The sequence below is a fragment of the Odocoileus virginianus genome, chromosome 20 (assembly GCF_023699985.2).
Source record: "Odocoileus virginianus isolate 20LAN1187 ecotype Illinois chromosome 20, Ovbor_1.2, whole genome shotgun sequence".
Lineage (NCBI taxonomy): Eukaryota > Metazoa > Chordata > Mammalia > Artiodactyla > Cervidae > Odocoileus > Odocoileus virginianus.
The window spans coordinates 17913031-17929087 of NC_069693.1; the positions used below are offsets into that span (position 1 = coordinate 17913031).

Sequence of the window (16057 nt, forward strand, 5' to 3'; positions counted from 1 at the left end):
TCCTTTAGCTTTCAAATGCCTGACTCAGCCTTCAGATCCTAACCTAATGATGCTCTATTCCCAAGGGTCCTTTATCTGTGTTTTCGGCTAACAAGAGATGGACGGCTCCTCGAAGTATTCACTTCACTGCAGAAGAAGGGGACTTGGGGTTCACCCTGAGAGGAAACTCCCCAGTTCAAGTCCACTTCCTGGATCCCTACTGCTCTGCTGCGGTAAGCATGGATCCTTTTAGATTGGAAGCAAAACTCACGGCACCTTTGCAGACAGTCAATCTGGTAAAGTACAGAGTTAAGTGTTAAGTGTTAGTTGCTCAGTCATGTCTGACTCTTTGTGACCTTATGCACTGTAGCCCGCCAGGCTCCCCTTTCATGGGATTCTCCAGGCAAGAATACTGGAGTGGGTAGCCATTCCCTTCACCAGGAGATCTTCCCAACCCAGGGATAGAACCTGGTCTTCTGCTTTGCAGGCAGATTCTTTACCATCTGAGCTACCAGGGTAAAGAGCGCTGCCCACACAAATATGTGGGGTGATTGGATTTAGGGTTCCTCTTTGTAAAAGGCCTGGTTTTATGTGAAAGGCCTTTCATACCTTTCTTGCCCAAAGAGAAACAAATTAATTTTTGCCTTTTTTTCTTTTAAATTGGAGTATAATTGCTTTACAATGTTGTGTTAGTTCCTGCTGTACAACAAAATATATCAGCTATTTGTATTCATGTATCCATCTGTCTTGGGCCACCCTCCTACACCCTCCACACCCACCACAATTTTTGCCTTCTTGAAGTTAACTTACGCAGATAACTATTTTGTTAATGAACTTGGGAACTACTTCAGGGATTTCGCTGAACAGAACATTGACCTGTATTGAAATCATATTTTTTTTTAGGCGGCAGGAACCAAGGAAGGGGATTATATTGTTTCCATTCAAGATGTTGATTGTAAGTGGCTGACGGTGAGTGAGGTTATGAAGATGCTGAAGAGCTTTGGCCAGAATGACATTGAGATGAAGGTCGTGAGCCTCCTGGATGCCACATCGTCCGTGGTGAGTGCTGATATCCCCTGGCAGTAAATAGTGATGTGGAGTGAAGTCAGGGTGAGTTCAGCCTCAGAGGTTTTTACCAGGCCCCCTGCCTCCTGCCTGCGTTTGTAACATGCCACAAATGACTGAGCTCCCAAGTTTGTCATCACTGAGAATGCGTTCAACTTGGGTCAGAGAAATCACTGGAAAGCTTAACCAATTCATCTACCTTTCTGATTAAATCCTTTTCCATTGCAAAAGTGATACATAGTTATGGTTAAAAAATGTACATATTCAAATAGTACAGAAGGTGTGTGGAAGATGCTCTTCTCAGGAGTGTTAGCACTTTTCCTGTGAGATCCTGGGACGTGTCTGAACTGTGCAAGTTCACGTGCATAGTTCTATCCTTTTGTGTCCCCAAGGAGGAGGAACTGTCGCAGTCACGCTGCATTTAATTTTGTACCTTGGATACTTCTGTATAGAACAGTATGCATTTATTCATTCAGCAACTATTGATTGGGCATCAGTTGTATGCCAGGCCCCTCTCAGGTGTTGGAGCGCCAGCTGAAATAAGATAAGGTCCTATCCCACAAAGCTGGCAACAAATAAGTAAAGGAGTAGTTGTGATTTTGGTAAGTGCTGTGAAGGAAATAACATATGTAATGGGCTAGGATGATTGGGGCTGGGAAGGGCTCCTGGGCAGGGCTGCACTGAGGCTTGAGTGTCAGGAGGAACCAGCCATGTGAAGAGATATAAGCAAAGCATATGGGGACTTCCTTAGTGGTCCAGTGGTTAAGATTCAGCACTTCCAATGTAGTGGGTGCAAATTCAATCCCTGGTTGGGGAATTATGATCCCACATACCACGCAGCAAGCGTGCCCACCCTCCCACCCCAAGAAAAAAGAGCATATAGACAGGGGCACCAACAGGTGCAGTTACCAGACCCCCTGGCAGGGAGCTTCACTTGCTAGAGGAACTAAAATGCCTTTCAGCTGGAGCATCGTGACAAAGGGCCAGTGTGGTGGGAAATGAGGTGGGAGCCAGGCAGCGCTTCCTTGGCAGTGAAGTTTGAAGCCTTTTGAGATGGGGAATGATGTGCTGTGGTGTTTATTGTAGAAGGCTGTCTTGCTGCCTGGAGGCTGGCCATGTGGCTGCAGAGTGAGCTGGCCGTGGCAGTCACCCAGGCCAGTGATGTTAGCAGCTTTACACTAGGGGGAGGCAGTGGAGGTGGGGAGAGGTGGATGTGCCTGTGACTTAACCTGGAGGTAGAGCTGACAAATTTGTAGATGAGTTGTGTAGAAAAGATGGCAGACAGAGGGAGGACTCCTTGATTTTTGGCTTGAACAACTGCATCATTTTTCATTATAATGGGAAATTGGGGCCGGGGGTGAGGGGGGCAGAGGAGAGAAAACACACATGCTGTGCTGTGAGTGTTTCACGTGCATGAGATACCCAAGAGATACATCAAGGTGACGTAGGCAGCTGAGTAGTCACGTCTTTAGTTCGCGGAAAATGTCAGAGCTAGAAATAAATATTTGAGGATCATCAGCATAGAGATGATGTTTCAAGCTATAAGACACTAAATGAAATCCTGGAGGGGTTGATGGCTGAGGACTAAACCTCGAAGAGACACCACAAGCATCTGGGGGTCAGGAAGATCCAGCCATGTGAAGGGGTACAAACACATATGGGGGACTTCCCTAGTGGTCCAGTGGTTAAGACTCTGCGCTTCCAGTGCAGGGGATGCAGGTTCAATCCCTGGTTGAGGAATTAAGATCCCCAAGCAGGAGCGAAAGGGAGTGCAAAGTAGGTGCGAAGGTGGGATAAAAAGGGGCTTCTGAAACCAAGAGAAGAAAATCCTGCCGGAGAGAGTGGTGGTTTGTGTTGAACACAGCTAAGAGGTGGAGAATGAGGTAAGCAGAGCTGTGTTTGTTGTGCCTGGCAGCAGGGAAAAGGGACACTTCCAGTTTTGGCCGCACCGCGTGGCATGTGGGATCTTAGTTCCCCCAGGGATCAAACCCATACCCCCTGCAAGCACAGAGTCCTAACCACTGGACCGCCAGGGAAGTCCCCCAAAGGACACTTTTTCATGGGGAGATGGCAACAGAACTCAGACTAGAGACGGTCAGAGAGTGAATGAGTGTGTGACTCCATTAAGAAATGTTCAGAATAGGCAGATTCATAGAAACAAAATGTAGGTTAGTGCTTGCCAGAGGCTGGGGCACCAGGGAATGAGAAGTTGCTGAAGGTACAGGGTGGGTTTCTTTCCCGTTCTTTTTTGGCCACGCTGTGTGGCTTTTGGGATCTTATTTCCCCATGAACCCAGGCCACCACAGTCAAAGTGCCAAGTCGTAACAACTGAAGCACCAGACCAGTCTAATGGGCAGTTTTATATTAATAGAAAAGGGAGAGGCATCTTCATCCAGAGGTGCCAAACTTAGGAGGGACATTTTATTGTGAATTCCCCTCCTTTCTTGCTGCGTCACTCAAACTCCTTTCCTGGATTTATATTATGAACAATGTGCCTAACGGCTTCAGATATATATTGTTTGTCTGCTTATACATACAGCCTGATTTCAGTGCCTGGAGCAAGGTAGATGGCCAGTAAACATTCTGTGAGCAAAGTAATCTCAGTATTAGCACATGATAACTCACATGGAAGTCTTTAGAAAACAAATTCCTTCCCATTTCTCATTTGAGTCCTTCACAATCCTACAAAAGTTAACAGTAGCGTTGAGTGGGCATGGAGTTCACTTGGGGAAGATGGATAAGTTCTGGAGGTGGGTGGTGGTGATGGCTGCATAGCAGTGTGAGTGTACTTAAGGCCATGAGTGGTTAAAATGGTAAATTTTATGTTTATTTCATCAGTTTAAAAAACTGGAAAAATTTAATCATAACCTTGTTACCATGGATTCTGTTGTCTTTAAAGAGAACTCGCTTAGTCACTCAGCTGTGTTTGATTCTTTGCAATCCCATGAACCGTAGCCCACCAGGCTTCTCTGTCCGTGGGGTTCTCCAGGCAAGAATACTGGAGTGGGTTGCCTTTCCCTTCTCCAGGGGATCTTCCCGACCCAGGGATTGAACCCAAGTCTCCTGTATTGCAGGCGGATTCTTTACCATCTGAGCTGCCGTATCTACTGGTGTGGGCTGAAACCCAGGATACATTAAGTGAAGAGAGCAGGGTGCAAACCCGTGTACATAGTGTATTTTTAAGGAAAGACAAATGGTGCTGTATACTTAACACATATCAATACCTGTATATGAATGTTATTTCTAAAAATGTAACAGATAGTGGTTACCTCAGTGGACAGGGCTAAAAGGTGGGAGGGACACCTACTGTCCACCTGATGCATTTTCATATTATTGACCATAAGTGTGTATTACTTTTTCAAATGTAATAACCTTTAAAAGGGAGTAGTGGTCCCCAGCCTAAATGACTACTATTGAGCATATTCCTTAAGAATTGTTCTTGTTCTTAAGAACCTAATCCTATATCGGCATTAGTCACTGAATCTCAGAAATATATCACTTAAAGAGGATGCCATGAGTGCAGAATGTGAGTGTCAAAACTTGGCAGTCATTTCTCTGACATCTTGATTTCTAACCATTTTTAACTACACTTTAAAAATGGCTAAATGGGATCTAACCATTCTTTCATAATTTAAATCATGTATATAAGTTACTTCCTATAACAGAAAAATATGTCTGCCTAAAATAGTCATTTCACTGTAATCACAGCATATCAAGACAGGTTTTGAGAATAAAAGGAATTCATTATTTGGAAGATCAAATAACCATTTAACTGTTCTTCTTTTTCTGTGTACAGCATAGTAAATGTGCCACATACTCTGTGGGAATGCAGAAGACTTACTCCATGATCTGCTTAGGCATAGATGTTGATGATAAAACTGATAAAACCAAGAAAATCTCGAAAAAGCTCTCGTTTTTGAGCTGGAGCACCAACAAGAACAGACAGAAGTCGGCGAGCACCCTGTGCCTCCCGTCGGTTGGTGTCGCGAGGCCTCCGGTCAAGAAAAAGCTCTCCTCTCCCTTCAGCCTTCTCAACACCGACAGCTCTTTGTACTGACGTGAAGAAGCCAGAGCGCTGCTTGTGCCGACTGGGCCTTCGCATTTGTGCCATAGAGGAAGAGTTCTCAATATTCTCAAATCCCGTTTTCCCGTAGCATAAACATACAATTGATATGTCCTTGAGTGTAAGTAACAAGAAGCCTCTAGAAGCTTGTGGAAAACAAACTTAATTAGGGGAGTCTCACTGTACTGCTGCAAGTTATTTATTATATAAAGTATTGTAAATAGAATAATGTGGAAATATGGCTATTTTTAAAGACTAGAATTAGGACTCTTAGTTACTTACTGTCAGAGTTCAATTAGGATTTCCTATATGGGTCTTATTAGTAAGTTTTTAGGCTTGGGTGAAACATAGATTAATTCCTTAACTCAGAATTCAGATGACCCCAAATCCAGGCAGGGGGAGGGACTATAATGCTAGACTAAGTGTTATTAAAAACTGTTCCAAAGACCTGCTGCCTAAGGGGGAATCACTAACCTAGAACAAGATTTTACTATTATTTGTAGATAATATGAATGCTATTTCCAGATAAAGTCTAGTGCCAAATTTGTCATGACTTTAGATTAAAAAAAAAAAAACATTTAGGAGCAGTTTTTCTTCCATTTTATGTCACTTAAAAGTCGCTAACACAGTGGCAGTGTTAGATGAAGATGCCGTCTACAAGGTAGATAATATACTGTTTGATACTCAAAACATTTCTCATTTTGTTTAAAGTAGAAAGTACATAATTGTATATTTTAAGAGTCTTTAGGAAGGGTTAAAAACATTGTACAAGGTCAAGATGTAAATGACTCAAGTTTAGAGCTCTATTTGCCTTTGTAAAATGACATTGGTTTGTCTTGCTATACGTTGGATGACACAGTGGTTCTAAGATTCACTGTTGACATAGTATAAGTTATATAGCTTCTACAGATATAGCACTGCCATGTCATTTTGAGAATAAATGAACTTAAAATATTTTGTAGTGTGTAATGTCAAAAGGGAAGCAACCATATTTGGGAAAGTGTATCCACTGTTCTTACTGATATTTTTGTATAAATATTTAAATAAATTCATTTGCCTCAGTTAATGGTTTCCACTTTGACTTCACTTTCATTTTCTCCTCTTTCAAATCATTTTTACCCTAATGCACAGAAGTTTTATTGTACTTGATTTTTAAAAGTTTGGACTTTCCCGGTGAAGCAGTAGATAGGATTCTCCCTGCCAATGCAAGAGACATGGGTTTGATCCCTAGTCTGAGAAGATTCCACATGCCGCAGGGCAACTAAACCCCTGCACCACAACTATTAAGCCTGTGCCCTAGAGCTGGGTGCCCCAACTACTGAAGCCCAAGTGCCCTAGAGTCAGGCAGCCACAACTCCTTCAGCCTGCACTCTCTGGGACCCTTGAGCCACAACTAATGAGCCCTACAACCCAGACAGCATATTAAAAAGCAGAGACGTTACTTTGCCAACAAAGGTCCATCTAGTCAAGACTATGGTTTTTCTAGTAGTCATGTATGGATGTGAGAGTTGGACTAAGGAGATCAGTCCTGGGTGTTCATTGGAAGGTCTGATGTTGAAGCTGAAACTCCAATACTTTGGCCACGTGATGTGAAGAGCTAACTCATTTGAAAAGACCCTGATGCTGGGAAAGATTGAGGGCAGGAGGAGAAAGGAACGACGGAGGATGAGATGGTTGGATGGCATCACCGACTCAATGGACATGAGTTTGGGTGGGCTCCGGGAGTTGGTGATGGACAGGGAGGCCTGGCGTGGTGCAGCTCATGGGGTCCCAAAGAGTCAGATACAACTCAGTGACAACTGAACTGATGCCACAACGATGGAAGCCTAAGCGCCCTAGGGCCATCAGATCACAACTCCTGAGTCCGCGTGCTGCAACTACTGAAGCCTGTGCGCCCAGAGCCTGTGCGCCACAAGAGAAGCCACCACAATGAGAAGCCTGAGCACCAAAACTAGAGGGCAGCCCCTGCTCTCTGCAACTAGAGAAAGCCCGTGTGCAACAACGAAGTACCAGTGCAGCCAAAATAAAGAAAGAAAGAAATATGCAGTGTGTGTATAAAAAAAAAGTAATAAAAAAAAATCACTGGGACTTCCCCGGTGGCCCAGTGGCTAAGACTCTGCTCTCCCAATGCAGTGGGCCCAGGTTTGTCCCCTGGTCAGGGAACTTATATCCCACATGCTGCAACTTAAGAGTTTGCATGCCACAGGTAGAGATCTAGTGTGCCATAACTAAGACCCGGTGCAACCAAATAAATATATAAATATATATATTTTTAAAAATTACTAACATTTCACAAAATAGGACTTTGAGAGCTTTCAAGATGCCTTAGTGTCCTTGAAAATGTATGGCCTCTTTAATTGTATTTTTTTGTCTTTTTAAAAAAAAATTGGAGTATAATTGCTTTACAATGTTATGTTTCTTGTGTACAATGAAGCAAATCAGCTACATGTATACATATATCCTCTCCCTCTTGGATCTCCTCCCCTCAACCCCATACAATCTATCTAGGTCACCACACAGCATGAAGTCGAGCCCTATTCGCTATAGTCAATTCCCACTAGCTATCTACTTTACACATGACGTGCATTTTGTCAATCACAGTCTCCCAATTTATCCCATCCCCACCTCTCTGTGTCTACCTGTCCATTGTCTACATTTGCATCTCTGTTCCTGCCCTGCGAATAGGTTCTTCTGTAACATTCTTCTGAATTCCACACATGCGTTAATATATGATATTTGTTTTTCTCTTTTGACTTACTTCGCTCTGCGTGAAAGACTCTAGGTCCATCCACATCTTTACAAATGACCCAACATTCTTTTTGATGGCCGAGTATATTCCAATGTGTGTGTGTGTGTAGTTGTTGTTGTTCAGTGTATTTACTCTTCAGATGAGCAATTACACATTTTGGTCTCTAGCCCCAGGCTCTCCTCAGCTGGCCCTGCCACTTTCCTGTGCATCTTTTGGTTGCTGGGCTATCCATTTACAAACGCATTCTTCCGTCCCTCACACACGCTGGCTTTTTATCTTACAGTGGGAACTCCAGACTCCAGGCCTTCTGTGTTCAGAAGATGTGCTCAGGGATTATAAACAAACTGTGCAACTACCAGGAAGGGAGATAGGAAGAAAGGAAGAAAAAAGGCAGTACAATTGTCTGTTGACACTGGCAGCTGCCCTCAAAGCACAGGTATATTAAGATCAGATCTGAAGAATAGTGGCTCTGCCAGCAGGAACAAGGAGCTTATGGGAACAATGCTTCACTGTACGTTTGTTTCCTTTAAACAGTCATATCCGCCACCTTCCATGATAGATAAGGTCAAGGTCACACATTGAAATCCTCCCAAGCTGGCTTTCTGCTGAGTCTGAGGTTCCCTTAGGAAAGTACCCACCAGCCCACTTCATGCTAGCAGGATGCGGGCAGGGCCGTCTGGGACAGGCCCACTAATCCAAGGAAATGCCTGACGCCAGAGAACAGGGCAGGACAATTGGCAGGTTCCATTCAGGCCTCTTCTCATCTTTCCCCAACTGTGGTAAAAGGAACTCTTCTTTTCTTAGTTTAAATATTTGCGTGCAGTTTATTTTGGTTTTTCTAAATAGACATTCACATCTGTAAACAATAGGATTTTGGCTTCAGCCCCAACCCCCAATTCCTTACAAGTTTTTCTCATACATTGGCTAGAACTGCCATTTGTTGCTATTTAGTCACTAAGCCGTGTCCAGCCCTTCTGTACTCCATGGACCGTTGCAGGCTCCCCATGGGATTTCCCGAGCAAGGAGACTGGAGTGGGTTCCCATTTCCTTCTCCAAGGAACTCTTTTCTTAGTGTGAAAAGAAAACAAGATCCTGCAGTCCCGTGATGAGATGCCCATGAAAGGAGCCCTCACCTGGGCTGGGTGAAGAATGCATGAATGTGCTGGGCTGCGGCTGGTCCTACTACCGCCTCCAGTTCTCGGATAGACGCATTGCTTAGTTGTTGAATACTTGGAAACCTCTGAAGCAGGAGTGGGGCTTTCACTTTCCCAACTCCTGGGATCTGCTGCACACTTCGGAGGAGCGCCGGCTCAGAGACCTGAGCTCGCTTCTTCCTGAGAAAAGGGTTTTTACTGGGCTCTCTGGTTTGCTCTTGAACCTGAGCGGAAATGAAAGAAGCACATGAGCGCCCTCTAGAGGACCTGTGGTTTTCTTAACATTTTGTTTTGCGGAAATTTAGTTTTAGTTTTTAAATGCGGTTCAGCTTGATTTACCACTATAAATGTTCTCATATATGCCATGAATATAATTTTTCAGGCATGAGTAAAATTATTAAAAGGTGAACAATATGACTACACAAATGAGTGAGGGGTAAAAATTAATCTACAAAAACTTGAATTTTTAGAAAGCTCAGGATAAAACCAATGAAAACCTACACTAAAGAATTCAAACATGGTCCTATGGTCCACTAAGAAACATTTCAGTGGTATAGGATTACATGATGGCTCCACCTGCTTGATACAGGACTTGGAAGAAGCTTGCCTATCAAAGGAGAAACCCAGTCTTCAGTTAGTGGTGGATACAGGAAGGCACATAATAACAAGGTTAAATCAAAGTGAGTCAGGAAGAGTGAAGCAAGTGAAAAGAGCAGTGTCTGGAGAAGGGTTCGTGAACTATACAGGGCTGTTTGCATTTCCAATGTGGTTCTCAACCCCAGCTGCACATCAGAGGGGGAGATTTAGAAACAACACAACAAAAATTGATGCATAAGCCTGACCCCTATGTTTGGATTCTTAGTTGGTCTCAAATAAGGCTCATATATCACTTTTTTAAAAAGTTCCCCAGGAAATTCTAATCTCATATGATATCACTTCTGTGTGGAATCTGATTTTTTTTTTTAATTTAATTTTTAAAATAAATGATACAAAGGAACTTATTTGCAAAACAGAAACAGACTTACAGATATTAAAAACAAAGTTTTGGTTACCAAAGGGGAAACTGGGGCGGGGGAGGCATGGCTGGGAAGAGGGATAAAAAGGATCTTAAGATTAACATACACACACCACTATATAGTGTGTGTATAACCAACAAGGAACTACTGTATAGTATGGGAACTCTACTCAATATTCTATGATAACCTATATGAGAAAAAATATCTCAAAAAGGATGAATGTACGTGTAATTGAATCACTCTGCTGTATACCTGAAATACAACACTGTAAACCAACTATATTCCAATAAAATTTTTTTTAAAAGTTCCCCAGGAAATTCTAATGTACAACCATGCTGAATAACCAATGAGGACAATAGAAAGCCACTAGGTTAAAAGAAACAACACATGAACTTGCAGACAATTTCTGATGCTTAACAGAAGATACGCAGGGATGAGGCTAAGTAGCCACTAGCTGCCAATGTCACCAGCTTAAATGCAAAATAGTGCACAAAGGAGCCATTAGAACCTGAGAGGTAAAATCAGGTCTCCAACTTGTTCACCTTGTTATATGCTTGCCTGACAGGGCAGCAAGCTCAGCTAGCTGCAGAGGGAGCTTCTGAACTTAAATTCATCAAAAAGATTTTAGAAACCAATCCAGAGATGGATAAAGACTGGCTTCATGGATTGTACAGATAATAAGGGCAGGGGCCAGAAAAGGATCCAGGAAGATCAGTCGAAAGTCCTAAACCAGGGCTATTGTGGAGGAGTAGGAATGGGTACTTACCAACTGAATAATGAGGCCGGATGCTTCCATCTGGCTGGCTACCGGAAGCAACACCATCCCAAGATCCAGAACAGTAAACTTCTGTACAGCTGGAAAATACTGTTCACTCATCTGCGTTTTTTCAACCACCACAATCCCTTGAAGTTTATTGGACTTCAAAAAAGAAAAGAAAAGAAACAGGAAACTATTCGGTAACAAAATTCCATTCAAGATTAAGGTGCAATGGCCAGTGGTTTTATACAGATTATTCCAAGGGAGGGGGTAGAAGTCCATTTCTTTAACTCAGTACTTACATTTCTAACCCGAACAAGTCTCTTTCTGTAGCCATTTCCTGCCACCAACTCAGCTTCGGTGACGTAAATAAGGCAGGATTTGCTAGATAAGTAAAAATCTACCGGTGTCAGGCCATCCTCAAAAACGAGTTTAATTTTCCCTTAAAACACAGACAAGAAAATAAGTGCCGTGTTCATTAGATGAAAACACGGCAATAGATGGAACTTTTTAAAAAAGTGGGGTGAGGTGAGAGAGGGAGCCCACCGACCTTGCATTCCCTGCGCCAGCTGCGAACCGCGCCATTTCTCGTTGGCCACAATGTGCCCAAATGGTACATGCATGGGGCCAGTGCCATCAGGGGCGTTGCCTTCCATCGGCGACCTCGATCTAATGAGGGGAATGCAAGACGGCACTTAAGCAGATTCTCCAGCACACAGCCCATTTCACTCGAAGCCCGGGCCTCTTTGGCAGGCGCCCGACTGCAGAGTGTTCTTTAAAAGGCTGGATTACAGACCAAAGTCTAAGAACCAGGAGAGTTCTGTCCTGGAAGAAGCGTCCTTTATTTCCGTCACCTGTCTTGCCCCTGAAACCCTGGCTCGGTCCGCACCGTGGCTCCTTAGTCCAGTCCAGGGCCAGGGCCGAGCTGGCCACCTCGGCACCAGTTCTGGGGCTCCCGCGACATTACCTGCTTAGCAACACTTCCGGGTTGCCTCCCGAGCGCCCAGCTACTCACTCCTCTTGCCCGCCCTCCGCCTCCCCCGGCGCCGGATAGGCTATGGCCTCAGAGATCGACATCTGATCTGCCCAATAAGAGAATGGACAGCGAGGCCCCCGTGAGGATTTGGGTGGTACCCGCTGGTTGCCAAGAGCGACGGACGTGAAGTAACTTTCGCTCTAATTGGCCGGAGCAAAAGCGGAGCCAATGGCAGACGTGGTTGTTGCGAAGTCGGTAGCTGGGAAAAGGCGTCTGGGGCTAGGCCAACTCGAGGCGTCGGCAGACTTTGGGGAGTGGTCCTCAGCTCCGATCTTCTGTACAGTCCAGTAAGGGTCTGACCATCAGCCACAGCAAGGATGCTCCTGGGGTTTCGGAGTGGACGCAAGAAGCAGTATGTAAGTATATCTGCACCCAGCCTGCGTTCTGGCCCGTGGGGCCGGGAGTTAAGTGGGGAGGGGTTGGGGTTTGGGATGGAGGCAAGATAGCGGCCCAACAGGAAGTGGTTTTCCTTTCGAGAAGCCCAACTGTTTAGTGTTTAGAACATTAATTTTCTATTCTAGTGTTGGTCTCAGTTGATAGGACTCGCCCTGTCTCGCCTGTAACTTTCGCTCGGGCGTCGGGGAGTTCACTCCTGCCGACACACTACTTTCTAGTTCCCGGTGGGGTGTCATTCTGGATTCCTCCCTCCGCCACGCACCACGTACACTCCACCATGTGCATCTTCTAGCCATCCCGGCTCCTACCCCGTCCTCCAGCGTCTGCCTGGACTGCTGCGGCAGCTCCTCCCTGTTTCTCGGTTCCACTCCTTCCTTTTCCCTATGTCCATGCTTCACAAAACACCCAAAGGGATTCTTTTAAAATGCAATTCTGGTTCGTGCCCAGTGCCCTCAAGTCACACACATGTACGCTCCAGCTCTTCCCGCCTTGCTGTTCCTTCAGCCTTTACTTTTTCTTCTGCCTGGAATGCTTCCCTCCAAAACTTCCATAGCAATTCTGCCACTGCCGGCACACACTCCCAGGCTCATTCGTTGACCCCTCCTCCTACTTGTAAGCGTGATACGGACAATTCTTTGACACCCTACCCTCAACCCCCCTCCGTGCCCCGGTCTATTTATCCTACCAGTGTCCTCATTGCTGTCTTTCCCAGTCCTAATTTCTCATTCCGTAGGTCATCATTATAACCACTACCCTCCACCCAAGTCGCCTTCCTTCCGTTTTTCTTTTTCATACTTGTCTGATGAACCCCCAAACCTGCTTACATCCAGTTCTCCATAAACTCAGTACTTTAAATGCAGAGAAAGCATTTTGATAAGGGTACTCCTGAACTCCCTTTCAAATTGGAATTCCTGAAGCATGTCTAACTCAGCCTCCTGTTTTCAGCTCTATGACTTGCTGGAGTCTTTTTTTTTTTTTTGGCTGTGCTGGGTCTTCTCTGCAAGGGGTGAGGACTTCTCTGGTTGTGGTGTGTGGGCTTAGTTGCCCTGAGGCATATGGGACCTTAGTTTCCTACCAGGAATTGAAACTGCTTCCCCTTCATTGGAAGGCGGATTCTTTACCACTGGACCACCAGGGAAGTCATTTTAGACAGGTGGATGTTGAGAAGCAGTGAAGGTGTAGTTGAAGCATATTTTGCCGTTGCGATTTTGCTAACTCAGCGTGTTTATTGATGTTTTTATTGTGTTACTGAGTTCCTACTGTGTCTGTGTACCAGATACCCCATAATTGATTGAGAGCCTATGGCCATGCTGGCTAAAGGGTAGACAAACCCATAAGTCATTCAGCACAGAATGGTAAGGCAAAAAGTGCTCTCGCTGTGGGTACCAGGGAAGGGGCAGCAAAGTCAGCCCAGAGAGTTGACCTGGGCCTGGGGAGAAATAAGGAAGGAGACTTCCAGGTGGAGAAAACAGCATATACAAAAGCCCGACAAAGGATGAATCATTTGCTGTGTGGAAATGGGAAGGCAGTTTTGAGTGCTGCGGCATGGAGATACCCTTACAGTAGTGATGAGGAGGGCCGGCCATTGCTAGGAACCAGCGGACAGCAGCCGTAGCAGCTGTCTGGGCCACGAGAGGACATTTGTCTGTCAACAAGAGAGGGGGGCTGCCCACGGGAGTTTGTGTGCTGGGTTGAGATAGGACCATCCTGTGTTTTGGAGACTGAGGCAGGAGAACCATAGTTAGGAAGTGATTATCGTGGTACAGGGCAGAAACACTCAGCCTACTATAGGAGATTCACCCCATCAAAAAAATAAACAAAGCTCACAAGGCCTTTTTGGAGGACCTACTGGGTGCTATCCCCTGGGGATTCAAAGGTGAAGAAAAGGCTTTCTTGTCCCTCAGCCTCTGCCAGGCAGTGAGGGGTAGGAGAGGCGGCAGACAAATATACATTCTGGAGAATGGCTGCTCCAGCAGCCGTGGCTCTGGAGCACCTGCTCTGGGGGTTGGCCCTGCACGTGGAACTGGGAGAATGGGGGTGGGAAGGCTGCAGGAGACATTTGGAAGGTCTGCTCATCCCTCACTCCTGAATGATTTCCAGTCCCCTGGTTCCTCCCCTTGGCTGTGCCTACCATTCCTTGGTACCTTGTGCCTATCCCAACCTGACTAGTCTTTCCCAGGGCCAGTTTCAGTGGGTGCTTCTCACTAAGTCACAAGATTTCCTTAGTCTGGTATCAAGACTTGTTAAATGGAAACAGTCCTCACTGTACCCCCAGCCAGTCGTTCTAGCCGCTTCATCTCAGATGCCTGTGTAGTCCAGTGAACTGGAGTATTTATTTTCACCACACTGTCACTAATGTTTTGCTTCATCCCTTTGTTCTTGTTGCTCCCTCCTCCTGGAATGTCTTTCTACCCCGTTTCCTAAGTATGAAAGCAGTGGGCATCTTTGAAGACCCCATCTAAATGCGCTGAGATTTTCTCCAACAGGACATCAGTGGTCCCCTTGCTGGCCTCAGACCTGAAGGAGCCCTTCTCTCCCTGGGTCACCTCCGCACACTGTCTTTACCTCTCCCGTGGTGCTGTCTATAATTCTGTGTCGTATTATAAACAGCTGAGTGTTTTTCCTCTGGATTCTCCCTCCTTGAGAATGAGGACCAGGTTTCTTCAGTGCTGTCAGGGCATTTTGCCTTTAGTAAGTTCACACGAATGGCTGGTGCACGGAAAATGAAGATTGGACTACACTCACAGACAGCCCTGCCTAAAGCTGGGTTGTCTGACTTTGATTGTGTGTAAAAACCAGTGTTTGTTACTCTGTTTATCTTCAAGATAAATGACCTAAAATCCTTGTTAACCCTTACCAGGTGTTAGGCAGTGTGCTAAGTACCAGAGTTCCAGGGTTGATAAGGACAAGTAGGTTGCCTGCTCTCAGGAAGCTTCTGTTCTGCGGGAGGAGGCGGGCGAGCGGGCAGCAAGTAGGGTCAGCAGGGGCAGTGCTGGGAGTCCAGTGGGGTCCTGGAGGGTGACTCTGGGTCATCGTCGGGGAAGCTCTTCTGAGGAAGGAAGGATGAGAGGGCCCCTTCGAAGGACAGTGGGCAGCTCCCTGGGTGGGCACACTTGTCTTGCCAGATAGGGTGGAGGATAGTTGGGGAGGACTGGGCCTTCTGATGGAACTAGATCCCGAGGTGAGCAGGGCAGATGTCCCCTCCCAGACCCAAGGAGGGCTGCTCGCAGGACCTAGAGATGATCCCGCTGACCTCTGCCGGGTTTCATATCCACAGAAATACATCATCCATGGCCTTCTCCCTGCAGCCAGCATTGCACCGAAGCCCGCTGTGCCCCGCACACCCCCTCCGCGCAGCCCCAACCCCTCTCCAGAGAGACCAAGGTAAGTCAGGTGCGCCGGCAGCAAGGTCGCCCCCTAAGCTCAGCCACCAAGTGCTGGGTCCCGGAGCTGTTAAACGGGTAAGAAAATCAGAAGTAAAGTGATTAGGATCATGTCCTTTGAAATGCCATCCTGGTTCCATAATGAAGCGCTTCACATGGTTTCTCCATGGGTTCATGATCTGGACCATCAGGTCTGTGGAGTTCTCGCATTTCATAGTGGTTTAGTCACTCAGTCTTGCCACCCCATGGACTGTAGCCTGCCAGGCTCCTCTGTCCATGGGATTCTCCAGGCAGGAATACTCGAGTGGGTTGCCACTTCCTCCTCCAAAGCAAAATTTCAAAATAGAAAACATTAAAGCCCAAACATTTAGGTGGATAGTATGTTAAAAAGTATTTAAACTATGCACATAATTTTCTTTTTAAACTCAAGTCTGCCTTTCAGAAGAACTGCTTTGCAGG

At 45.7% G+C, this 16057-nt stretch overlaps 3 protein-coding genes across 11 annotated transcripts in view; 2 read left to right on the forward strand and 1 right to left on the reverse strand.

The window, feature by feature from the left end:
* Positions 1–6168, forward strand: part of RHPN2 (rhophilin Rho GTPase binding protein 2) — a 67717-nt gene extending 61549 nt beyond the window's left edge. The window contains exons 13-15 of the mRNA XM_070450998.1: positions 66–212; positions 883–1038; positions 4841–6168. Coding sequence (XP_070307099.1) covers positions 66–212; positions 883–1038; positions 4841–5101 — 564 coding nt within the window. The 3' untranslated portion in view covers positions 5102–6168. The remainder of the gene's footprint in view (positions 1–65; positions 213–882; positions 1039–4840) is intronic.
* A 2480-nt stretch (positions 6169–8648) lies between these two features.
* Positions 8649–11824, reverse strand: FAAP24 (FA core complex associated protein 24). Of its 3 annotated transcripts, none has more exons than XM_020899196.2 (5): positions 11751–11824; positions 11334–11452; positions 11086–11225; positions 10793–10945; positions 8649–9234 (listed from the first exon to the last, which is right to left on the reverse strand). In XM_020899196.2, exons 2-5 carry the CDS (start codon positions 11437–11439, stop codon positions 8986–8988), a joined length of 648 nt encoding a protein of 215 aa, XP_020754855.1. In that variant the 5' UTR covers positions 11440–11452; positions 11751–11824; the 3' UTR covers positions 8649–8985. The 3 variants fall into 3 exon arrangements, with proteins under 3 accessions (XP_020754855.1, XP_020754857.1, XP_020754854.1); XM_020899198.2 differs by having other exon boundaries at positions 11638–11786; XM_020899195.2 differs by having other exon boundaries at positions 11580–11786.
* A 125-nt stretch (positions 11825–11949) lies between these two features.
* The window catches only part of CEP89 (centrosomal protein 89), a 69605-nt gene continuing 65497 nt past the window's right edge, over positions 11950–16057 (forward strand). For 6 of the 7 annotated variants that reach the window (XM_070450999.1, XM_070451000.1, XM_070451004.1 and 3 more), the window contains exons 1-2: positions 11950–12175; positions 15493–15599. In XM_070450999.1, coding sequence (XP_070307100.1) covers positions 12137–12175; positions 15493–15599 — 146 coding nt within the window. In that variant the 5' untranslated portion in view covers positions 11950–12136. The remainder of the gene's footprint in view (positions 12176–15492; positions 15600–16057) is intronic. The other variant, XM_070451002.1, reaches the window with a different exon arrangement.